The sequence below is a fragment of the Castor canadensis genome, chromosome 2 (genome assembly GCF_047511655.1).
Source record: "Castor canadensis chromosome 2, mCasCan1.hap1v2, whole genome shotgun sequence".
NCBI lineage: Eukaryota > Metazoa > Chordata > Mammalia > Rodentia > Castoridae > Castor > Castor canadensis.
Window position 1 is genome coordinate 8544176 of NC_133387.1, and position 27207 is coordinate 8571382.

The 27207-nt window shown below is 39.8% G+C and overlaps 1 protein-coding gene across 1 annotated transcript in view; it reads right to left on the bottom strand.

Moving 5' to 3' along the window:
* Cntnap2 (contactin associated protein 2) overlaps window positions 1-27207 on the bottom strand; it is a 1948854-nt gene that overhangs the window by 231154 nt on the left and 1690493 nt on the right. The window contains exon 16 of the mRNA XM_074061335.1: window positions 14459-14629. Coding sequence (XP_073917436.1) covers window positions 14459-14629 — 171 coding nt within the window. The remainder of the gene's footprint in view (window positions 1-14458; window positions 14630-27207) is intronic.

Genomic DNA, 27207 nt, shown 5'->3' on the forward strand with positions numbered 1-27207 from the left:
TCTAATTTTAGTTTTCTCCATGCATTTAACCACCTCTGAGAATAACTTCTTGAATATTAATGGATGGATTAAAAAGGAAAAAGACAAAAATCATTCTAAAATGATATGTGGCTTGAAACAATACCCTGTACCCCATGTAGGACTTGCAATTGGGTTTTGAATGGCCTCCCAGTTGGAGTCAGCGACACTTAAGTGCTGGGCAGAGAGGGCCCAGTTTTAAAAGAATAGATGGAAGTCCCAGATGGTGACTTGGGGACTATTTGTGATAAAAGGAGATGTTGAAACTTCTTTAGAGAACTGTGAAACCGAAATGCTTAGAAATTCCCCCAGAGATGCAGAAAAGTGCAAAGTGAGGAGAGATGGATTTCAGTAAAGCTTTCCTCTTGACTATGTTAAGGTTTTGCAGCAAAATGAGGCAAACACATTGAAGTGCATGTGCTTTGTTAGAGGACCAGGGTGATTTGTGAAATTGTTTTCAGGTGATGTCAGAAACACCAGGTTCATTGAGGTGTATGGCTTTGAAAAGTTCTAGAAGAGGGAATCATGGGATTTGAGGCCCAAAAGATGTCACCCAACTGATAAAACAAAACAAAAAAAACCCAAACCTAACAAACCAGGAAAAAGCACTGATGAGTGTGAAGTTGGCCCAAGCTGAAGCTTGTGAGGAAACAATCTACCAGTCAATGAATCGATTATAACTTCTAAGTGACCGAGGTGTGGATGGCAGTCCTGATGGAGACATTGATAAGGAGGAGAACTGAAAGAAGAGGTCCCAGGATGAGAGGATGAGGATGTAGAAGGAGATGCCTGCTGGGGTAGCTGTGGAAAAGTCTATCAGAAGGAGGGTTTCCTGGTTGCTGTGGACTGAGTTTGCATACAGCCTGTAGTTTACCTTTGTTTTGTAGCAATTTTTTTCCTTTCTAGAAAATTCTTTTCAGTGTACCTCAATATAACTGCAGACAAGATCTCTCTAAGAAAAATTTAAAAAATATACCAAATGAAGACGCCTGTTCTGCATGCTATGGACTCACAATTTAAAAAGAGATTCCCCTTCCCTGCTCCTTATAAACCAATGCACTTCTGACACAGTGTATTTGCAGTATTGGACTACCAGTGAAAGAAAAGTAAAACCATGGTGCAGGCCACGGAAACTTTCAGTGGGAATGGCGAAGTGTGTGAGAGGAAAGGAGAACCACTTTGTACATAATGGGCTTTCTTAAAGTGTGAAAGACTTCTTAAAAAGTTCCTTTTGCTTCAGAACCTTTGCTAAAGATGTATTACTGATCTAAATTATTTTATGAGTTTTTCTCTAGCTACAGTTGGCTTAATTTGTTCTTTATTTCCTATTAGTAATGAATAGTAGAGAAATCTAAGAGTTGAGTATTAAAAATGTTGGATGTCAAGATGTCAGGGTTGGAAGTTTCTTAGAATAAAGGCTCCGTTAAAGCTGTAGAAGAGTTAGTAGACCCTTGAGGGCATATATTTTCCCGTCTGAAACCGAAAGCATTTCCTGGGGTCCCTTATGGTTGCTTCAACCAAATTTTACTTGAACAAAGCATTTTTTTGAAATGGATGATGTTAAATAATAATAACAATGATTTGTCACAACATATGCATCTCATTGTTTCTGATTGTAACTGCTGAAAATATAACTTTCCTGTATATATTACATAAATAACTACTTTGCCTCTCTGAAGTCTGCACATATAAAACATGTAAGAACTCTTTTAGGACCAGTTTGTGCAATGTTCAAATAACCACATTTACTTTTCTCGTGATTTAGTAGATGAGGGGAACATGATTTCTCTCTAGGATAGTTCCTTTGAGAACAGCTGCAGGTCTGGTTAAGCTACTCACCAGCCTCTACCTCAGGATGACTTGATACTCTTTCAACAAGGGCACCGATGGGGACAGATTTGGAAATCAGTAACCCATTAGCAGTCCTGTCCTGTTGGTCAAATCCTTGCTTGACCTTTCCAAATGAGGTCCTCCAGTTTCTTCATTTAGCTTGACCTCCTGCTTGTTGCTGTACTGTATGAGGAAGTCTGAAAAAGCATAGGATGCTACATACGATATGTAGCATGCTATTGTGTGGTATGGTGGGGAATCAGTAACGAGAAACAAGTAGATAAAAATCTGTGAAAACCTTTTTAAAGTGAAGCCTAACAATAAGGGCTTGTTGGTAAAAGAGAGCACTTGGCAGTTGAGTTATTGCATTCCAGAATCTTTTTAAATCCATGCTCCCGTTTTTGAAGTAATGATCTAATTATCCTGTCAGATGTTGATACACCCCTTGTAGGAGGCTGACAAAAAATATAACAAAATTCTGAAAAACTTCAGGTAAACATCTTACCAGCCATCAGGAATTCTTGTGCTTTTAAAAAATAACGTCTGTTGGTTTTGCTTCTTAAATATAAAATTGTATTTTTCAAACTATTCATGCCCTCTTGAGAATTCTAATGTGTTCCTTGCCTGCAGTTAGAGTAAATTGCTGGTGTGGCATTTTAAAAAAAATGTCAGGGAAATCTGTTTTAAAAATATTATATACAAAAGTAGGTTACAAAACAGTACGTGCCATATGATCTCATTTTTGTCAACAATTATATATACATGATAGAAAATATTTGGGAATGCCGACACGAAAATGGTAACATATATATTGGAATATAGGAATATAGCTAATGTTTTTGTTTTATTCCTTTGCTTCTCTGGATCTTTAAATCATTCAACAATAAGGAAACAATATTTGCATAATTTTAAAGTTACAATCTGATAATTTCTACTTCTCTTTGCAAAGATTGGTGACATTTCAAGCGACTCTATCCTATAATTTTAACAAGCACTTAATCAGAAGGATTAGTTAATCAAAATGCAGAGAACAAGATTAATTTCAATACAAAAATTAGAGGAACTTTAAAATATTTCTCTTTACTTATTTCCAGTTTTTAGAAATTTGAGATTATTTTTTAAAAAAGAGTGGTCACATTTTGCCAGAAAATAATTTTGAATCAGAGATGAAGTTTTTTTCTATTAAAATGGTTAAAATTAAGGACATGCTATTTTTCAAAGTAAAATCCTCACAGGTCTGAAGTGCCAGCATGTTCCAATGTTTAAACTAATGTATACAGGAATCAGAATGCAAGGTGAGCATAATTCAGTGTTATAATTACACTTGACAGATATATACTGCTTCTATTGTTCATTGGTTCTGGTCACAGTTACCCAGAAAGACTCTACAGAATACTAAATATCAACCACACTTCATGAGAAGTCATTTGGCATTCCCATCAGTTCTCATCAGAGGAATCAAATTCAGAGATGCAGAAAACCGAATTTGATCATTTTAACATCATCCACAAAGGCAAGTAAAATGAGTAATTTCCTAAGATGCCTTTAGTCCAACTAGCTTTCCTTTGTCAAGCTAGTGCAGATATATGGTGGGTCATTTCTTTAAAGAAAAAGGTCTTTTAACTGTTCCTTGGACTTTATATGTGATATCTAACTGCCAAAGCGCTCCATGACTTTCCTCTTCTACTTGCATTACCTACATTGTTTCCTCTCTGGAAAAAAATACCTTTATCTTGTCTGTATGTGCCTGTCATCCTTCGATGAAAATCAAGTGCTGTGTCTTCTACTTTCTCCAGGTGAGGCAAAAGCTCACTGCTTCATTAACATAGTACCTGTGATTGTCGTTATTATAAAGCTTATTTTCCCTTTCCATCGTCAGCCCTGTAAAGCTGCCATCCATCCTGGAGCTGCAGTTTTTGGTCTCCATGCATCTAGATGGAGTCATGTGACTTCTCACCAGTGGGTTGAGAGCAGAGGAATGTTTGTCACTTTGAGCTATACTGGTTAAGAACAGGGAATGCTTCTCTATCTGCCCTTTCTCTGTCATAGCCCGGGCTTGAGGAGATGGTGGAATTATAGAACAAAAGGTTCAGGGATCTCTAAATAACCTCGAGAAAGGTCTTTTCGGATCAGAACATGCATGCATGGACTCTCATACAGCTACAGAACCCTGGGGTTTTGTTTGTTAAGGCAGCTTATCTTATTCCTAAATAAGAATATATCTTACTCCTGAATCTCTTATGATATCATCATATTTTCCCCACTTTCTATAAGATCAAAACAATTTTGACTAGAGAATCATGCTCCATAAAGGGATAGGTTGTGGTGTAATGATTATTTTCAACACCCAGCTCTGTATCAGAACATGGTAATATTTTAAAAATGTGTAAGTTGTAACATCATATTTAACTGAATTAATGACATTCTCTAATTCACAGACATTGAAGAGCAAAGAGGAGTGAGTGGGAGCCATGTGGGAGTCCTTGAGACAGGTATTTGTTCCTGCACTTGTCTGAGATGACTCCAGTGCTTGAAGGACTATTCTTTGAATATCATAAGGGCACATGGAAGCTTTCCTTAGTGACAAGTGAGTCATGGATAAACTCAACATTCAGAAATATGGAAAACAATTCCATTTGTTCTTCAGCATTTCAATTCTAGATCATATGGTCTCCAGACTCTAGGACCCAGACCTCTAGCTGGCCCACGCAGCTTGAAACAAGTTAAACAGCAATAATAAGGCTCTTTGTGGCTCACTGTAGGAAATGATTGCCACGTGCAATGTTGTGTCTGCCCTCTCAGAAACCTCTACAATGCAGTCCTTTTGCAAACCAAAGTACCTAAACGAGAAAACGAAAAAATAAAAAAAGGTAAAATAGGAATATGGTAAAAGTAGAAACAGCTCTTTTTTCTTTAAGTATTTAAGATGAATGTGTTTTAGCTGTGACCTTAGTCCTATGTAAGACTCCAGGTAAGAATTTATGTTCTCTTTTTCTCTTATCTTGATTGCTATTAAGAATTACCTTATAATTATAGTAAACTGGGTCTCTTAAAAAAGATTACTTTCTGAATTTTTCATCTGTACAAAACTTTTTCTAGGCTTTCTGATTGACATCCAGTTGGTCAGTGTTTTCTTTTTACATGATTTTAATTACACAGTGTTTGTCTGGTGGCTTGTAACAACCTAGCATTGTTATACTTTCAGCAAGTTGTCTTTAGCCCTTTGAGATATTTCTGGTTTCAAGTAATCTACTCTAGTCACTCACTATATTTAAATGAAGCTCCATTCCTTGACTTGTTGTATCTTCTATTTTTTTAAAAAACCAGCTTTGAATTAATTGGTCCCAAGTGTCATCCTTAGTTGCATCAGTTCTCCAGCCTTAATAACACATACTAACTGGCTATGACACCAATGCTTTCCTTGAAGCTTTTGTTTTTATGAAAATATTGAGCCTGCAGAGGCACTGCTAATTTCTAGAATGGCAGATGGAAGGTCTCTAACCTTATTATAACTTAAAATTCATATATGTATAGTTCTACTTTCTCACTAACCCATGTGTTTATTATTGAGCAATGATAGCACACTCTTTCTCTGGTTTCTGTCTCAGAATGTGTGAATTCAAGCTTCTTTGAGTTGTTCTCTTCTTTAGGTCTCTGATCTTCCAGCTGGTCATAGGCAGGCTGATTCTTGTGAGTCTTTTTGACTCTATAACATGTCATCTTTTTTTGAAGGGCAAGATTTTGTCAACTATTATGCAATAAATAATGCAGAAAGCATTAGAATCAGAGCCAGTGAAATAGAAGAAAAATCCTATCAGAATATGTTTGTGCAACTTCAACATTTCTCTATAGTAATGACATACAGCTTATCCTGTATTCAGTCAAACACTCGTGAAGACACTCATTAATAAGGATGCCTGTTATTTTCCAGGCAATACACCAAATTAACTGTCTTACAAAAATTTTGATACTTTTAGGAAAATGAAGATTTCTGCCTTATTTATATCTTATATTTCGAATCAAGATGCAGAAAAATCTTTTGCATAGGCAGAATTTCAATGGAAGGAGAGAATTCCAGAATAGATGAAGACACAGTGAGTTTTAGGAAAGTGTGGGGGTGTCCAGAAGATATCAGTAGTGGGTGGTTGACTAAAGTCAGGCACAGTGATGTGTGCCTAGCAAGTAGGCTATGGGGAAGGTTTGTATGGAGTGCAAAGAAGCCTTGGTAAGCCTTGAAACACTTATCAATTATACTCATTTGAACTTGGTCTCACAAGACATTGAGAAACCATTGTAGTCTGTAAGGAAAGAAATAATAGGAACAGATTTGTAGAAATTTGGCCTCACTGGGGAGGGCACATGTCAGGAGAAAGGGACTGGAGTGAGTAAGACAAATTATGGGCCTGTTTCAATCAAGAATCCAGGGATTTCAACTTGCAAAGCCATCATGGGAGATTTCATTATCTTTGTATCTATGTTCTATTTGCTTATTAAAACAAGTTGGAATTGACACTGTTTCTGGGATTGTTCTGGTATGATGGCTTACAGGAAGAATGGTATTTTTGTATATTAAAAATACAGCATTCTATGAAAAGAAACAGTCTGTTCAAAATGTGGAGGGTAGTGAAACATAAATATGGCTTTGACTTTTCAAATGGATAATGAGTAGTAGCTAAGGTGAGGAGCACAGGAGAGGGCTTTTGGGGAGACAGTGGATTTCAGCTTTGATGTGTTAAGATTGCGGCCCATTCTGATGGATCATTAACAGCATTTACAACCAAGTGTCAATGATTTTAGGAAATGTCCCAATTACGTCCAGTTTAAGCATGCCTGTACATTGAAATTATTGGAAGTTGACATCATTAGTTCTGCTAAAGCCCTGCTCCTATCCTCTCCAGGAGCACTGAGAGCTATGGCATGAAAATGGAAGGTTTCCATGAAAATGGAAAATTATGAGTTCACTTAGGACTGGAGGGGGTAAACTGCACTTGAAGCCAATGACCTCTGACAGGTTTGCAGAGTTGCTAATGCTGGGGGAGACCTTAACAATGGCCTAATTTAAACTCCTTGTTCTACAAGTGACCATGCCGTGGTCTGGAGACATTCAGGGACGGGCCCTGGGTTCATCAGTTCAGAATCTTGGTCTCTATCTCTCTTTCTGAAAAACCAAGTGTTTTATTAACTTTTTGTCCTTTGATATTTTCTCACAGCAGGATTTTTCTTTTTCCATTGAAGTATATTTTGTGTGCAATAAAATGTGCAAGTCTTAAGCATGTAGCTAGATAAATTTTTATTCATTCCTTGGATCAAAATAAAGACTATTTCTACCACTTCAGAAATTTCCCTTTGTACCCCCTCTATGTCAATACCCCCGGGGTGGTCACTATTCTGATTTCTATCTCTGTAGATTATTTTGGCTTATTCTTGAATATTAGATAAAAGAAATCAATCAGTATGTACATGGAATGTCAGAAGAAGAACTCCTGCTTCTTGACTCTAGTTATCTTAAAATGACTTTAATTTGGCCATGTAAATAAGCTGGAGTTTAATAGGAGATTCTAAGGCACACCAGACCTGTAATAAGATCTTGGGGAGCCTGTGTCCTGGACTCTATCCTACTTCCAAGCAGAAGTTGAGCCCCCAAAGGAGGATGGACAAGCTATATCATTGGATGTGATTGGAAGGGTCGTACCCTTGGGTACTCAGAATCTGAGCTAGAGGCAAAGGAATTGTTACCATGAAGGTGAGTGTAACTTTAAAAGGAAGAGTCTTTACTTGTATTAGAAAGTACAAGAAGAGTGAGTTTACCATCTCCATGAGGGAGAAGAATGGAGGAGGCTGAGTGGCAGGGGTTGCAGGGTACTTATAAGAACCACCAGGAGAGCAGGAGAGAGGTTGGTCAAGAGTTGGGTGGTCTTCCAACGTTGTATCTTTCTGTAGAAATAGGTAACTCTGATCAACTTAGGAGGAATATCCAGCCCTAGCTTGGAAATTCCAGATCAGCAGACATAGGTAGATTAATAAATGCTAAGAGAATTTAGGATATTTTCATATCCAGGTGATATCCTGTTCTGAAGTCCATTGTTACCATTTGAGGGTGCTTAATATATGTTTAAAGAACTGTCCCTTCAGTGGGAATTGGCAATAAAATCTGGATAAACCTATTTATTGATTGACTAATTATAAATATTTTAATACTTAATAAAATGCAAATGGCTAATAGCCTTAATATAGCATGAGTTTCATCCTTAATTTAAATGTATAAACCATTTTGTCTGTAATCCAAATTAAAAAGTTTAAATCAAGAAGTTAGAGAAATTTAAAAAATATTAAATGCTGCTATTAGATATTCCTATCTTTCAAATTTTTTCTTTCTGATGGGGTAACTCTTTTTCTTATGAACAAGTCAACCAAGAATCATTCTTCAGATTTCAAATCTTGAATCCAAATTGATACCACAGTTAAGACTTGCAAAGTTAGAAGCATTAAGACTTTTCCTAAATCCATGTTGATAACCTGAGTTGGCTTGGATAATTAAAAGGAAAAATCCAGGTGCTAATACCTGACTTATATTAATAAAAACCCCTAGTATTTTAAAAAGCACCCTAAATAACACCCCACAACACTGCAGCACAGTTAAGAGAAATTCCGCATCCCTCATGTCTACCCGAGTGAAGCTTTTTTAATATAAAAACTTGTTCCAATTTGGAAATGGTGGGAGATAAATTGCTACTAATTTAGTTCTTCTGATTCATCAGTTTCTATATATTGCAGAGTATTTGCTTCTGTGACTTTCTTGAGTACGTATATTGCAGAAAGCTACATCTTGGAAATGAACATTTTTTTTCTTTAATACTTTTCCTCAGATTGGTAGGATGTTAGACTGCTGCTTTCACATTTTTGGGGAGATATGCCTGCTAATGCTAAATGCAGACATTTTCTCTGAGTCATCCTGATCTCTAAAACAGCTCAAACTTGGCCAACGTGGAGGCTTATGCTAATATATTACCAATTTCTGGTTGCTTTCTGAGTCAATAAATATTCCCTTTGAAATTTCCTCCCAAATCCCTTTTACAAATTTCTTCTGAAATTTCTTTTAACTTGTTAAAAAAAAAAAAGATCCTACCATCACTGTTTCTCATCAAACACTTTCAAGCACTTCTATCCTCTGATTGCTGTCTACCTTAAGGGGACCAGAATGTGCAACCATCAGCATTGCAATCCCTTTCCACAGTGGTCCATACGTTTGCACCAGGAAAACATTTCAAGTCTCAGATCTGATTCTAAATATATGGTGATGTAAATACTCAACCCATACTTATTGAATAGCCACTACAAATATGCAAAAAGGAACATAAGAAAAATAAGATATAGCATCCAAGAAGCATGCCCAATTTAGTGGAAGACGCAGTCTCTACTGTAAGGAAATACTAAGTCTTAGTGCTCCTGCCACTGCGTGGCAGCAGAGTCTTCTTTCAACAGTGTGTCTTCTGGTAATGCACCCTCTCCCAGTTCTTACCACTGTCATTGTTTGAACCTCGGGACTGTAACATTTCGCTCCCAGGTTCCTTTTTGCTGCCACCACTAGAGACCACAGCAGCGATACGTGGATGACCACGTACACTTGGGCCTTCTCATGTCCCAACATTTTCTGCAGCCTTTGCATGCAACCTAGCATTCCATTTGATAGCTAGGTTATGCATCTTAGCTCTTCTCTTCACCCAAATTGCTTTCCTGTGAAATCATAAATTCCAACAGTTCACCAACTATGTTCTATCCTTGTACCTTTGAATGCATTTCTTGTCTTCCTTTTGATCACCAGTTCTTCAACTGTGATCTCCACCTAGTTTTCCATGGTTCTTTAGACTAACATCTCATTCATTCATTTTATTCCACAAATGCTTATTTAGTACTGATTGTGCTAGGCATTGCTGTGGCCCTGGAGATGTGACATAAACAGTGTTCCTCCACCCTCTCAGCATTGGTATATGATGGAGCCACACCTGCCTGATGTCTCATGCCACACAGGATGGCATCTTGAGTCCAAATGCCACCTTTTTGAGGCTCTGTTAAAATGATATCACCTCTAAGAAAGCTTTCTTATTCTCTGGTCAGAAGTAACGGTTGCCTTATCTGGTAACCATGGCTATTGCTTACACTTCTAACATCTGTTTTCACTCTGTCCAATGCACTGCTTCCTAACAACAGAGACTTCAAGGGTCTTCCACTAGATTGGGCGTGCCTCTTGGATGCTATGTCTTATTTTTCTTATGTTCCTTTTCATATACATAGTAGAGAGACTTGCCTAAATATCTCCACCATCTGCATCAGATGTCACACTCTAAAATACCAAGTGCTTGTTGTTTCCAGAGTAGCTGTCCTGTTCTCCATTCATGTGCTCTTGTTGTGCTGTCTGCTCCACACTTCCTCCTGTACTCCTTCATCTAGCTGACTTCCCTGCCTATTCTTTGTGACTCCACTTGGGTACTGCCTCATCTTCATATTCAGGGGAGGAGTACGTAACTAATCCAGAGAATGATTAGAAATCCTTATTCTTATCGCTATAATTGACTTAGTGGATTTTAATGATCAAAATACCTGTATAACACCTGTATAACTTGTGTGCCTCAGTTTATTTTATCTGTAAAATGTGGATAAAACTTGTGAAACCTGAAAGTGTTAATATCTATAAAAGTTTTAGAACAGAGCCTAGTACTTTGAAAACTTTCAGGAAAATTCTGTGTCTATATTGACACGAGTGAGCTCTTCTCCTTCCCCAGGGGAGGCAGTCAGATTTTCTTGTCCTCACCCTACAGTCTCCTGCATGGCTCCCGGTACCCTGATGTAGCAGGTGCTTAGGCGGTGATAGGCTGATGTTGGAACCATGGTAATGATTCCTGTCATGGTCATAGAAGGGATCTAGAGAAGTCAACTTATTCCCTTAGGAGGAACTCTGGAAAAATAAATGCATAGCCACGATTGTTAGTGAACCTGGGGTTTCTGACATGTTATCCAGTAGATTTTTTTTTCCTCAACCATCTCAAAAATACTGACAAGTGAGCAACAAAGCTGACTTGGAAAGGGACTTTCTGGTTTGGTAGCTTGTGCTTTCCCCCTTGCTTTGGCCTATTTTCTCTGCCCTTTCAACTGTCCTGACACTGGGTCTCACTCATCCTCACTTCCTTGGGACTCCACTCTTTCAGTTAATCCTTCTCTCCTGTGTCTCCAGTCTTTCCTCTACCATAATACGTATACATACTCATGTCTATACCATCTTAAAACAACAAGAACAATAAATAAAAATCACTTCAACTCCCTGCCTTTTTTAGTGGTACTGGGGATTGAACTCATGGCTTTGCACTTGCTAAATAAGTCCTCTATGACCTGATCCACACCTTCTAGTTCTTTTGCTTTTAGTTTGTTTTTCAGATTGAGTCTCATGCTACCCTTGCACAGACTGGCCTTGAATTGTGATCCTCCTACCTCTGCCTCCTGAATAAGTGAGATTACAGGTCCATTTTTACCACAGCTGATATTTAAAACCACCTTCCCTTGATCTGCAAGTCCACTTCCACTCACCCCAGTGACTGCCTTACTTTAACATTTAAAAAAAATTGTTTCATTTATTTGTGCTGTGCTGGGTGTCCAACCCAGGATTTGGTACATGCTAGGCAAGTGCTCTACCACTGAGCTCTCTCCGTGTTAAATCTGATAATCACTTTGTGTCCTTGTTTCAATGACATCTCAGCATCATCTGAGACTCTTTCATTCTTCCTGAATTCCCTTTTCACTGGTCTGTGAGATGCCATTGTCTTCCTACATCTCTGGCTTTTTGCCTACCAGCTGTTTCCCTCCTAGCCCTTGAATGGGGCTTGCATTCTTGTACGCCTTTTTCCTTTCTCTATACATTTATTTTGGACAATTTCATCCATGCTGAGTGCATCCAATTCTTAGCTCCTGATGATTCTCAAGTGATAACTCCTAAACTGCATATGTAACTCGGACCTCTCTATTGGGTCAGTACTCTCAAGATAACGTCCACTTGTTTAGATATTTCTAAATCCTATAGAGGCTCACACCCAAATATCCAGGATGCATTTGTAATTTGCTGTTGAGTGTCCCACTCCCTGTGAAAGGTGTGCCCCACACACATCAAAGCCAAAAACATCAGTTTCCTTCTAGAAAATCTGATTTAGCCTCATTGCTATTTTGTTAAAAATCTGGAATTTATCCCTGGGCATCGGTCATATCCGTATCCTGTATTGCTGCCTTTTCTCCCATTATATTCTGCCACTGAATTAAGAAAGACCTGCTTTGCTTCTTCCTGGTGCTATGGTTTGGGTGTGTTTCATCCTCCAAAATTTCATGTGTGGAAGGCCTAGCTCTCAGTGGCAGCGGGAAATGGTGTGGGATTTTTAAGAGGTAGGGCCTAGGGGAGGTCGTTAGGTCACTGAAGGTGAGCCTGAGGAAGGGAGTGCTGATCTCCTGGAGGGAGTGCTCGTGAGATCCAGTTGCTATTAGAGCTTGAGCATGACCTTGAGTCTCTGACTTCCTGCTTGGCTGTGTGATCACTCACTTCTGCATGTGTTGCCACCATTGCATCCATTGTGAGCTTACGTAGATAAGAGGTCCTCACAAAAGCCTGAGCTAAATCATTTGGACTTTCACCATTCAAAACTGTGATCTAGGTAAATCTCTTATAAAATCAGCCTGCTTCAGGTATTTCATTATAGTGGAAGAAAAATGGATTAATATACCTGTTGTCTAATCTTTTTTCTGGTGAATGCAAATCTGACCATGTCACATCCCAGCTCATCATAGCATTCAGGGTCAAGCGAAGTCACTGCTTTCCCACACAGAGAGCACTGGGTGCCCAACCTGCCTGCCTTCTAGCTCCTACACTGCCTCTCCCAATGCATGGGGGGGAAATCCCTCTGTACCTATGTCCTCCTGAATCCTTCGGTTCAGTCCCCAATACTGTCTCTCCTTCAGTGCTATTCTGAAACAACCTTCCTTTCCTGATTTCTACTCTTCCCTCATCTTCTTTACCTTACTGACTCCTGCTCATCCATCAAAATTTAATTAAAGTATTACATTCCCTGGGAAGTGCTCCTTGTCACTCAGATCAGGTTTGAATATTCCCCCTCGGTGTGCTCTTAGTCACGCTCACTGTCTGTCGTGGTAGGCAGTGTTCTTTCCAGCACAGAAATGATGCTGGGACAAAATGTTCGGGTCAAACCCCAGCTCTTCACTTCTTGTTGTATGGCCTAACCAGGCAACTTCCTCACCCCATGCCTCAGTTTCCTCATTTGTAAAATGGAGATATGAAGGTAGTGTTTACTTCAGAGTGTGGGGAGGACAGTGAGATGTAAATTCATGTAAAATGCCTGGAATGAGGTCTGAGACACAAGAACCTGACAAAGCTTAGCTATTATGTTGATGTCACAGCCTCCGTTTTCTGTTTTACAAAATATGTATACCTTTGAGGGAAAGAACCCATGTTTGATTTGACTATGTTCCCTCAGCACCCAGCATAGTACCTGGGACAGGGTAGACACTCAGTAACTACTCATTGAATGAAGGAATAAAAAATAATGCTAAATTAGTGAACAAAACAGATTTAAAATTTCACCTTTAAAGTATGCTAATGAGTAAGACTGCCCTCATTGTACGTTCTGTGTTTTTCTACTTGCACATATGATGTTGATGGCATCTCATTAACTTATCGTACACAGGCTCACTGTTAGAGAGAGTCAAGAATCTTCCACTCTTGACAGAAGGGGACAATGTAGTTAATTAACAGGACTGCTGTTCTGGAAAGCAATGTGTAAGCATGCACGGTGAAAAATTCCTTTGAGACACGCACAGAGAAGCAAAATTTGAATTCCTACGAGAAAGACAGAAAGCCTAACAAACCAAAGGGACGGAAGCAGAGAGAGTTTGACAAAGTTTGCAGAAATCACCTTTCCTGAGCCCTCCAGTAGCCAGCCAGTGAGCAGATTCTGTATCACTGCCTTAGGAATCCTGACAGTGAAGTGTGGAAATGAAAAACTGTGATCAGAGGGGTGGCGGCAAGTGTCAATCTTGCCATTCTTCATGTTGTTTGTGGAAGAACAAAGTAGATTGAGGCAACCCCAAAACATAAGGCCCAGAGGACATGAGAGCTGAGGTTTCAGCCACTTCAACCTCAGAGAACTCTGGATCCTGTGCAGAGGTGCAGTCTTCCCCAGTACCTTGCCCAAAGTCATTGCGTTCTGTAGTTTACATGCTGAGAGCATGTAAACTACGTTTCATTAGAACGTGGCATTCCAAAACTATAGCGAGCCACCAGGGTTGTCCTTTCTCCTTGGAAAATAACCACATAAAAAAGAATTTTACATATATTTGCTTTCCTCCTGCTTGCCAGGGAGTATAGTCTCTCACTTTCCTTGATGACTCAGTTTGGGAATCTCTGCCTGCACCTGTTTCCTTGGGAGCATCCTGAGGACAGGAGTGCAGGTCTACATATCTACCTTCTAGTCCTGTTCCAATTACAGGACTCTACATAACCCAGTATAGGACCAGCTTAAAGTGAAAAAGATGGTTGAGTGGATAGAGAACCAGTACTCACTCTTCAGCTCCAGCTTGATGAAATCCGTATTCCCCAGATTTTCAAGAAAGACTCCCCGGGGGATTAACGTCTTGAAGTAGAAAGAAATGTCAGCACTTGTTTCCCCTTGGAAAGTAGAAAAATGCAGGTAGGATGATGGATTTGGGAAAGAGGCGGCGTTCCAGTAATTCCCTGTGGGAAGAAAAGAAAAACAAGATTAATTTACACTGTGATTAGGGTAATTACACAAAAGACACCCATTTCTTCAGTTTCATCAACCTGAATTGCCAGTAGGGACTTTCTTCTCCTGTTGAATGACCCTATTCTAAATCCTCACAAATATATCTTTGGCTTTCTGAAAGTTACTTGTATGTATATGTAAAATATTTTACTTATGCATGTTTATTTTACATAGATTATTTAAATATCTACATACAAATTCATACACAATGAATAGATTATTAAGGGCAGTTCTGGGGTAGGACGGTGGATTAGAAGTTTCTTCCATGCAATTCTGTGAATGAAAAGAATTGGGGTGACAAGGAAATGCTGTACTCCAAGGAAGGGAAGAGGGGAAGAGTATCAGGAAGCAAGAAACAGGTGACAGGACAGCTTAAAAACAGGGAGAAATGGAAGGTGATGCAGACAAAAGTAGAAACAGCCCCAGCGTCAACCTTGGCCCGTGGTGGGGGAGCCAAAGCTGAAGCCACAACTGCAAGGTAAGCCAGACAGCTCTGGTGACATCAGACTGAAGTTCTAGCTGCAGAGTCAGTCCACAGTTCTCAAAAACCTTAAATCCAGTGGGAGGACATGGTGTGACAGTGACCCCTCCTGCATGACAGGCTACCTTTGGAGAAGAAATCCATTTTTGTCAGTCTCTATATCTTGGAGAGCTATCGCCAAGCACCATCTTCAGAGGGGGCCTATTATTTGAGACAGAACTACTCTGGGGACCTGAAAACAAGGAACAATCGTCCAAGCCGAGGAGTCTCCGGAATACTCCGCCACAATGTCTGGGTGGGAGATGGCCACAAGAGGCAGTCATGGGAGGTTTGGAAACAGACCTGTAAAGACGCTTAAGCAGGGGGGTGCTTGGGCTGTGAAGGGAACTGTGGTTGGTAGCCCCAGCCTCCATGGTGAGGGGTGAGACCCATCACCTGTGGATTACTGCAGAAGCTGAGAGCTCTGAGCCCATGGCCGTGGAGTGCTCAGCCACTGGATCTGCCCCTTGTAGTTTGCTGCTGGGTGGGGCTGAGAGCTCTGAGCCAAGATCTCTGGATTTCCACAGCCCTTCCTTCCTATAGGGTGGTTTAATGCTGATTGGGATCCAAAAGCAATTGGAGTGGCAGACAGAGTGCCAGTTTCCCTCTGGTCTCCCCCTCCAGTGCAGAACTTGGTACTCTGTTGCTCCCCCCACTCTCTGACATACTCAGAGGACACCCCTAGGCTTAGACATTTGCTGACCCTGGATGCACAAATTGGAAGCCTTCTAGAATGAGCAGGAACCTGCCGGCCCACAGGCAGCAAAACTTGGGGTCAGTGGTGGCTTCTGGTACACAAAGAAGGGAAACTTCTAAAGTGAAAATAGCCCTGATACTGACACTATACCTCTGGTCAGCCAGGTCCTCATCCCACATACAGCACCAGTGTACAGTGGGTACCTAGAGGAACCACAAAAGACTGTAGCTGTAACCCACCATGCTCCCCACACCCTGACTGCTCTAGCATTAGAGGGTCCTGGCAGAAGCTTCTCCAATTCTTTGCCTTAAAAAAATAAAAAACCCCCAAAAAATCAACAAAAAACCCCACTTTTCTCCTTTTACTATATCTTTTGTGTTGTTTTTTATTTTTATATAATCTTTTACACTTCTGTTTTTACATTTTTACTTGTTTCTTTCCTGTATCTAATTTTATTTACATGTTTTCTCTTTATTTTGTAATCACATTTTTAATCTCTTTTCATTTCTTCTTATTTTTATTTTCTTATATTTAAACTTGCTTCTTTCTTTTTTTCCATTTCCCTGCGCTCTCCTTTGATTCTTTTGTCATTATCACTGTCACCTTTATTAATTTATAATGCCATAGTTTATTCTACACTATTTTTGCCACTTTTTTCTGTTGTTTCAGTGGTGTAATAGTTGTTTTTAATTGATTTTTATTGTGTTTGGTGTGTTTTGGTTTTGTGTTTGCAGAAAGTTTTCTCCTTTCTGAGCAATACTGGGGAGTGAGCTCACAGAGAAGGCTGCTCACTAAGAAGACTTACCTGTAACCTTGGAAGAGCTGTCTATCTACCTGAGGGATATTCCTCAGCTTGGGGATACACTGCCCATGGGTACACAGACTGGGGCTGGGGGCTCTGCACTCAACAGAAATCTGCCCAGGCCCCAGGTTCAAAGCTCTTTGAGGCCAGCAACAGTTTATGGTCACAAAGAAGGGAGCTTCTGAAATGAACACAGCTCCAATGCCAACAGCATTTCCCTGGTCATCCCACACTAGCTTGACCAGCCCTGTGGTGTATATGTATGTGACTGAATATTAATAAAGGAACAGTCCACCAGGAAGGTCTATATGTACTGAATATCGATGTATCCAATTTCATAAAGCAAACATACAGGCACAGACAGGGCGAGATATGATGATAATGGGGACTTCAATACCCTATTCTCAGCAATAGATAAATCATCCAGACCTCCCTAAAATCAGCAAAAGACTTTGGCTTTAAATTGCATCATAGTCAAATGAACCTAACCGACATCTATAGCGCATTCCATCCGACACTGACAAAATACACATTCTTCTCAGCAGCCCAGGACATTTCTCCAAATAGATCTCATTCAAGGCCATAAAGCCAGTCTTAACAGATACAAAATATTGAAACAATTTCTTTATTTTATCAGATCATCATGGAAAAATCCCCTAGAAAGAAACAGCCAGAGAAACCACAGTAAAGTTATAAGCACATGGAGATTGAACAATATGCTTTTCACTCACCAGTGGGTCATTGAAGAAATAAGGGGAGAAATTCATTCAAAGTGAATTCAAATGGAATTAAATGAAAACAAAAGACAAGTTACCAGAACCTCTGGGCTATCGCAGAGGCAGTTTTAAGAGGGAAGTTTATAGCTATGAGTGTCTATGTTAAACAGCCAGAGATCTCAAATAAATGACCTAATGATGCACCTCAAGATCTTAGAAAAACAAGAATAAGCCAAACTCAAAATTAATAAATTCAAAGAAATAATAAAGATTAGAGTGGAAATTTATGAAATGGGGATGAAAAAACCAATACAAAGGATCAATGAAACTAAGAACCGGCTTTTTGAAAAGATAAACAAGATAGAGAAACCCTTAGCCAAACTAACCAAAAGAAAGAGGAAGATCCAAATGAATAAAATAAGAGATGAAAAATGGGATACCACTGAAGTCCAGAGGATCATTAGTGAATATTTTGAAAACTTACATTACATACCCCAATAAATTAGAAATGGATTAGTTTCTAGATATGACCTACCAAAATTGAACCAAGAGACTATAAAGAACCTAAACAGAGCAATGTCAAGCAATGAGATTGAAACAATCATAAGGTCTTACAACAAAGAAAAGTCCAGGACTGGATGGATTCACTGTAAGTTCTGTAAGACCTTTAATGGAGAACTAATATCAGTGCTTCTTAGGTTATTCAATAAAATAGAAAAGGAAGGAACTCATTCTATGAAACCAGTATTACATGGATACCAAAGCCAGATAAGGACACACACACAAAAAAGAAAATGATAAACCAATTTCCTTGGTGAACATTGACACAAAAATCCTCAATAAAAATTTTCATACTGAATTCAACAGCACATTAAAAAGATCACACACCATGATCAAGCGCTGCAAGGATGCTTCACATATAAATCAATCAATTTAATAAAAAATAAAATCAGCTGGGTGCAGGTGGTTCACACTTGCAATCATAGCTACTCAGGAGGCAGAGATCAGGAGGATCGTGGTTCAAAGCCAGCCCAAGCAAATAGTTCACAAGACCCTATCTTGAAAAACTCTTCACAAAAATAGGGCTGGTGGAGTGGCTCAAGGTGAAGACCCTGAGTTCAAACTCCAGTACTGAAAAAAAAAGTAGAATCAAGGACAAAAATCACATGATCATCTCAACAGATGCACTGAAAAGACTTTGACAAAATTCAACGTCCTTTTATGATAAAAGTCCTGAAGAAACTAGAAATAGAGGGATCATACCTCAATACTATAATAGCTTTAATAGCCAAAAACCTAATAGCCAACATTATCCTGAATGGGGAAAACTGAAAGCATTGACTTTAAACTCAGGAATGAGACAAGGGTGTCTACTCTCTCCACTCTTACTCAATGCAGTGTTTGAATTCCTAGTTGGAGCAATAAGGCAAAAGAAAGAAATAAAAGAGATTTGAATAGGAAAGGATGAAATCAAATTATCCCTACTGTACACAATATGATCCTATACTTAAAAGACCAGAATATTCTTAGATCAGATAAACACTTTTGGCAAAGTGGCAGGATACAAAGTCAACATAAAAAATCAGTAGCTTTTCTGTACACAATGATGAACAGTCTGAGAAAGAAATCAGGAAAACAACATACTTCACCATAGGAAAGAAAGGGAAGCGAAAGAAAGAAAGAAGCAAAGAGAGAGAGAAGGAAAGAAATAGGAATAAATTCAACCAAGGAGATGAAAGGTCTTTATAATGAAAACTGTTGCACACTGAAGAAAGAAGCTGCAGATGACCCTAGAAGTTGGGAAGACCTCCCATGTTCATGGGTTGGCAGAATTAATATTGTGAAAATGGCCATCTTTTTGAAAGTGACCTATAGAGCCAATGCAATACCCATAAAAATGCCAATAATATTCTTCATAGAACTAGAAAAAACCACACTAAACTTCATATGAAATCACAACAGACTCTGACTAGCCAAAGCAATTCTGAGTAGAAAGAATAATGTTGGAGGTATCACCACATTTGACTTTTCAAACTGTACTACAGAGCTGTAGTAACAAAAACAGCATGGCAATGACACAAAAGCAGCCATGTACACCAATGCAATAAAATCGAGAAACTAGAAATAAATTTGCAGAGCTACAACCATGTAAAAAAAATGGAAAAATATCTCTTGGAGAAAAGACAGTCTCTTTTAAAAAATGGTGCTGGAAAGATGCATGGAAGACTAAAATTAGATCCCTGTCTCTCATCCTGTACAAAAATCAACTCAAAGACCATAATTTAACATCAAAACCTTTGAAACTACTAGAGGAAAATGTAGAGAAAACACTTCAAGATGTAGGCATAGGCAAAGACTTTCTGTCTAGGACTCCAGTAGCTCAGGAAATAATAGAAATAATTGACAAATGGGATTGCATTGAATCAAAAGGCTTCTGTACAGCAAAGGAAACAATTATCAAATGAAGAGACAGCCTGCAGAATGGGAGAAAGTTTCTGCCAGCTAGTCATCTGACAGGGGACTAATATCCATAATATATAAAGAACTCAAAAAATTAAATGCCAAAAGGTCAAATAATCCAACAAATAAATGGGCAAATGAATTGAAAAGAGTTCTCAAAAGACGTACATGAGAAATTGCTCTACATCCTAGCCATCAGGGAAATGCCAATCAAAACCACAGAAAGATTCCATCCCACCCTAACAGCCATTGTCAAGAAAACTAACAACAAATGCTGATGAGTTGTGGGGTCAAGGAACACTTCTGACTGTTGATAGGAGTGTAAATCAGTGCAGCCACAGTGGAGATCAACGTAGAGCTTCCTCACAAGACTGAAAATAGAGTTAGCATATGATCCTGCTATACTAGTCCTAGGTATACTGGAGGGAATCAAGATCAGCATGCAATAGAGATACCAGTTCACCCATGTTTATTGCAGCACTATTCACAAGGACCAAGTTATGAGGTCATCCCATTGGCCCATCACAGATGAATGGATAAAGAAAACATGGCATATATACATAATAGAGCATTATGCAGCCATAAAGAAAGGAAGAATGAAATCATGTTTATAAGAAAAAGGGATGGAACTGGAGATCATGTTAAGTGAAATAAGCTAAACTCAGAAAGTCAAATATTGCATGTTTTCTCTCACGTGTGAAATATAGATAAAAAGACATGAAAGTAGAAAGGGGACTATTTGGGAAGAGGAAGAGGACCAGCAGGAGGAGGAAGAAGAGATGAGAGAAGGTAATGGGAGGGGAGGAGTAAACATCATCAAAATACATTGTATACATGGATGAAAATGTCACAATGAAACCCATTATTTTGCACAATTATTATATACAAATAAAAAGGAAAACAAACACCCTATTAATATAAAATGTATATAAAACACTTTGTTCAAGATTGATAGTTGGCATTCCTACCAAGGATAGTCCTGGAAGACTCTAAGGAGTCAATACCAAGAGGGGTGAAAATTGAGGACCCCAGATGCTCATGTATGTGGCTGGGTGGGAGTTGTTCCAAACTTGTGCCTGTGTACTGGTGTCCTGGGTGTGGTACTGAAGCATCTGTGCTAAATCAATCTAAGGACAACAAAAGAGGAAAATGGGGTGTTTGGTGTTCTGTTCTTGCTTCTCACCCACCTTTGCCTTGGAATAACCAGTGGCTGCTCCTGCAGGAGCAGGTGCTCAGACACCTGGCGTCCGGGCTTCAGGAATGCAGTGGAGAGCACAGAAGTCCTGCAGAAATGAGTTGCTGAGGAAAAGTGGGAGCTCATCTGAAAGGGCTGGGATGCTTTCCTCCCATCTGGGCCAAGCCACAGAAGTGAGTTGCCATGTGGACAGTGTCTCCAGGGAGGCTGAGATTGGGTGGATAATAGTTTGAAGCTGGCCTGGGCAAGTAGTTCTTGAGACTCCATCTCCAAAATAACCAGAACAAAATGGACTGGAGGCATGGCTCAAGTGGTAGAGCACTTGTTTTGCAAGTGCAAAGTCCTGAGTTCAAACCTCACCACCACCACCACCAAAAAAATAAATAAACAAATAAAAAAGACAGCATCTTTTCCCTAAGTGTCCCCTCCCTGTGAACTCCAGGGAAAGTTCTGATCTTGGGGCATTCTTTGTGGGTGGAGAGTGATGAGCTGAGCCCACCCAAGGGCTCTCAGTCAGTCTCTACCCTAGACCTCCTGGAAATACACAATGGGACCCACCATCCCTCCCCTTCCCGCCATTGCACAGCAGTGAAGCCAGTGTCCCCAGGAGAAAAGCAATTCATAGGACAAATAAAAATATCAGACTAGAGTACTCAGAGTCCACTGGGATGGACAGACCAATAACTTAATATGGAATCATGACTTGGCTCTCAAACTTACCTCCAGAGAAGAAATTCCTTTTAATGCGCACATTTCTGAATGTATTTACTATCACAGCTTAAGACTAAAATACTTTTATGAAAATTATGTAATATGCACTATTAAACCCAACTACTCTTCTTAAATAAGGGTAACTTGGCATTGGCACTGCTATAGTTAAGCTATAATTTTAAACATATAATATTGCTGTACCATGAGATATTAAATACCTTCTTATTTAATAATGCTATTTATTTTTTGTTTTTGACGACATCTAGAATATAGTGACATCCTGATGAGTGTATGGACTCTGCCAAGGTAAATACATGGCACATAGGCACATTAAAATTTTAAATAGATTTGCTTGAGCCTCCGGTGATTCCTGAATAAAGTAGCCCCAAAGTAGTGGTTGAGTGCCCACTAGCTGAGGGGAGCAAGAAAGGAAGCTTCTATTAGGTGTTTGTGGGAGGAAGATAAGGAAAATAGAGTCCTTCCTCAGAATCCTGGGGGAATTGCTTCCATGACTCCCAGTGGATATCAAAACCCACAGATGCCCAACTCCCTTATGTCCAATGGAGAAACATTTGTATATAATCTAGGCATCTCCTTCTATATACATTAAATTATTTCCAGATTACTTATAATACCAATACCAAGTAAATGCTGTGAAAATAATTGCTATATTCTTATGTAGGCAATGATGACAAAAAAAGTTGGTACATGTTCAGTACAGACACGATTGCTAACGAATTCAGCCCATCTCAGTTGCTAAGTCTGTAGAGACAGAACCCAAGGATACTGAAGACCATGCTATATTTGATTGAGAAGTCCAGAGTTAAAGGTCAGATGGTGGTTTCTGACTGGTGAAACTTGTTTTCTTCTACTATTTACAATGAATTGAATTTTGGTTTCTGAGGAATTTTTTTTTCAGCTATGTTGTTGAATTTGTGACCATGAGGTAGTTCAAAATATTTCCTGAGGCTCTGGAGTTGTCCCAGTTCCCCTATTAATTATTTTACAAGTAATACATTAACCAGTAGGTCAGTGTAAAATGTCAGTAAACGTCTCAATTAAGGTAAAAGTGGTGTGGGGGGTGGAGGATTGACTGTTACTAAGGTGTTCCAAAAGCCTTACTGCAATTTTTTTTTTTAACTGCAAAATCATGGCTTTCACTAGGAGAAAATAGGATAGTTTCTTTTGGGGAAGAAGAATATTCTATGATATTGGGTAGGATAATTCTGGAAAAGAATTATCTTTACTAGCCTTGTAGCTGCCATCACCTGAAGTCTGAGCCTCCTGGGTGAACATCTGGCGTTCTGTACAGGGAGCGAACTGCAAGTTCACCTCTACCAGCTGCCTGGAAGTGAAGGACTCTTGAGAAAACCCAAATCAAAGGAGCAACCATCTCACCTATGGAAGTCTCCAAGTTGAGAGGGAACAAAGATGGGTCGCCTGGGGCCAGGAGGATTGGGTTCATCCTAATTGGGTGAGAGTCCTTTAACAGCCCCGAGAACCTGCACAGATCAAAGTCCCCCGTGGTTCTTCAGCCTTAAGCAAAGCAATTCTGTCTCTTTAGGCTGAATCCCCAGGATAGGAATGTAATTAACATTTTGAAGTTTCAATCCAATCGAGCTCATTCTTGTTTTCTGAAGTGGCGATGTATTAACAGAAGGGAGATTGTCTAAAATGATTTTAGAAAATCAGAAAGCTAAATGTAAAACATGTCAGTATTTATTTGAGGTCCCGCACCGGTTATTCAGACAGAAATGTCCCCCCCCCCCCCCCCCCGAGAGAAGGGCAGTTCAAACCGTTATTCTAGCTTGATGAAACATCTCTATAGACCACAGTTTCATTTATTCTAATTCTATGCTCACTAAGCAACTTCAGTCTCATTTGGGCTCTTGTATGGGCTTATTCTCAGGGAAATCAGGCCTGTACAAATGGTGTTTACCAGGATCCTGGAACTGTATGGATTGTCACATGCTACCTCTGGACTTGTCACTTGCGAGCTGTCCCAAATCTCTGGACAAATTTATTAAATCCAGATTGATGACCAACCATGGTGAGGCCTCTACTCTGTACTGGACTGGCTGGTATCACACAGTTGAGATGATACTCTTGAGCTCCTGTAGTTGGCCCACTGGGGCATAGGTGGAGGACCTTAGAATGTCATCTGTATTATGTATCTTTAAAAGCTCATCCTTCCAAGTATTTATTATAGTGATACTGAATAATATATACAATATATGAATGTAGTGGTATACAGAAATTTATAAGAAAACATGCTTAGTGAGATATGGGCTTACTTTTAATCAGTAGTGCATAAAGAAAAAAGTTTAGGGGTCAGCTGTGGTGGTACACATCTGTAATCCCTGCCTCTCAGGAGTGTAGGTAGGAGGATTGCAGTCCGAGGCCCACACTGGGCAAGAGCATGAGATTCTAGCTAAAAAATAACTAAAGCAAAAAAGGAGTAGGGATGTGACTCCAGTGGTGGAGCATCTGCCTAGTAATCGTGAGGCCCTGAGTTCAAACCCCAGTACCTCCGGGGGCGGGGGATAGTGGGGGAGGACAAATTTTGGATGTTATTGCTCCAGGGCCTGTTACTGTCTCTGAGTCTCATTTGAAGTGTCCATTGCCTGGCCGCTGGGATTTGGGGTTACAGCAAAATAACATGAGCGCACTCTCCAGTCTCATTGCACTTCATGAAGCAGCGAGCGTGGAGCGTTGTTATTGTCTGTTTATATTGCTCCCAATTGACTAAAAGCTCCATGAAAGCTTGGATAAAACCATTTCAGCTCTGCAACCTCTGGACTCAGAACTCAATAAATGATTGTTAAATAAATGGATATGTGATTAGTTTCTCCTCTTATTTGTGTCCGGTACTACTTCATATGCAAGTCCTTATTGAACAAAATGAGTTTTATGGCAACCTGAGTATTGAGGATGCTAACTAACTATAAATAAAAGCTACTGGTGCTTTAGCACCTGAAGACAACTGGACACTGGACACTGCTTCCCCTAGCACACCATAATTTTCTTCATCCATGACTTTATTTTCATTTTTCCCTATAAACTTCAGTGAACCATGCCATACATTTGCAAGACTGATGGTCTCATAACCTAAGGTTATTGAAGTCACTGCAATTTGTACTTGCTATCAAGGTCAGTGTTATGGAGGGTTAAGCCAGTGGATGAGAATGCCAAGTTAGAAAGAAGAACCTCAGTGGGTGGCAGAAATTGGACAGTATGGACAGGCAAACTTAGAAGCTGAGAGGGAAGGTAGGCAGGAGTCAGCACAGAATGAACATCTGAGGATGGAAGGGTCAGTCAACAGTCACAGAAGAAGGGTGGCAGGAACAGGTCAGGGACCCAGCTGTACTCATCAGCAATTTGGCACAATGGTTGGGATGACATTGAAGGTTCTTCAAGCTTAAAAGCGAGTCAATCATGTGAGGAGCTTTTTAAATACATGGTGGACAAGGCCAGGCTTATCACCTGTGTCAAGAGGGACCAGGGAGACACCTCCAGTCAAGTGACTGAGTGGATTGGGACAGCAAGCCAGGCATTGTGCGTATTCAGCATCACCACAAACCTTAGTCGATCATTGGTGGAAAACACAGTATCTTCAACACCATTTACTTTAATCCAGCCAATGAGCATTTGGTATGGGATCCCAACTTCAAAATTTCTAAGGGTTTTCCCCCCAAATCTAGCAGCCCTGTTTTTGTCCTCCGTAGGAGGCATCCTCCATGTCTCTCTGTTCCCATGTGGACGGGTTCTTCTCAGGGTTGCTGCAGAGTTCTGTCCTGGAACATACCTCTCGTTTTCCAAGGGGCTTCCTTTTGCCACTCTGGTATTCATTCTATCCCTTAATTTCAGGATCCTGTGACATCCTCTTTCTGGATCTGCAGCTTCTTTTCCTGGAGCATATTCTCAGTTAAGCTTCTTGAGGAAAGGAGTATTAGAGGTTAACTTTCCAAGCCCTTGTTCTTTTGAAGGGTCATTATTCTACTTTCACACCTAATTGAGAAACTCCAGAAAGAAACTTGTCAAGCTGTCAGGGTTTCTCTTAAGAAAGCTAATGCTTTCTGATTGCCATGCCTGGTATGTCACACACACACACACACACACACTTTCTGTCTCTGAAAACGTTCAGGATCTTTTCTTTAATAGTCTTAACTGAAGTTTCACATGATTGTCTTGGTGTGGATCTTTCCCCACATCAAGTCTGGAACTTTAATAATGCCTCTGATTCTTCTTCTCAAATACCCATTAATTTTAGATTTATCTTTATTTCTCTGGCTCATTTTCATTTCAAATTATGATCTTTTTTCTTTGTGTTCTACTTCTTTGGGTGTTACTTCAGCATTATTTTCAGTCCCGCTATTGTGTTTCAATTTCAGTCACCATATTTTTAATTTCCAAGTATAATTTCTTGTTTTCCAATAGTTCTCTTTTCATAGTATCCTGTTCTAGTTAACTGTGAAAATATTGATTTAGTTGTCTGAGGTGGTCTTCTGTTTCCTGCATTGCCTGTTTCTCCCAAGATCCTCTACTTGCTCTTCTGACATCACCTTGTGTGGTTGGTGAACCTCTCTACCCATAAATGCTGACCTCAATGTCTGACATGTGTGGATTTGTTGGTGGAGTGGTGGTAGATTTACTGGTTATAGGGCCTCTCAACAATATGGAGAGCTCTCTGTCTCAATTGAAAGTCCCCAAATGTCAGTGTGACATTTATCTCTAACCTTTATTTGGCCACAGATTATTCAATTTCTTGGGAATCTTTTAATTTTCTCATGAGGAATCTGTGTCTTGTGGTGAGAGTTCTGAGAGTTGGGAGGAGGGAGGCTAAGTGAAGCACTTAACCTTACAATATTTCTACACTTTTACTGTTCGCATTGAGGTGCTTGTTATGGTTTGGATATGAAATGTCCTTTCAAAAGGATCATGTGTTGAAGACTTGGTTCCCAAGTCACCATGCTCAGAGGTGGGGCTTCTGGAAAATGAGTAGAACAGGATGGCTCTGACCTAATTGATGAGTTAATCAATTGATGGGTTTATAATTGAATGGACTATGGTAGAAACAGTGGAAGATGGTGCCTAATTTCAGGAAGTAAGTCACTGGGTATCTTTGAAGCATATAACTTAACTCCAGCTTCTTCTCTGTCATTCTCTTCTTCCTGGCTGCCATGAGGTAAACAGCCTCCTGTGCCACACACTCCTGCCATCATGATGTTCTGCCCCAGCACAGACTCACGGTGATAGATTCCACCAACCATGGACTGAGACTGTGAACCAAAATAAACCCTTCCTCCTTTAAGTTGTTTTTCTTAGGTATTTTGTCACAGTGATGAAAAGTTAACCCAGTGTTTCACCCCAGTTTCTTGGTGCCTGGTGTCTGGAGCATCAAACCTCCCATTCCTGCTTGAGTAGAGTA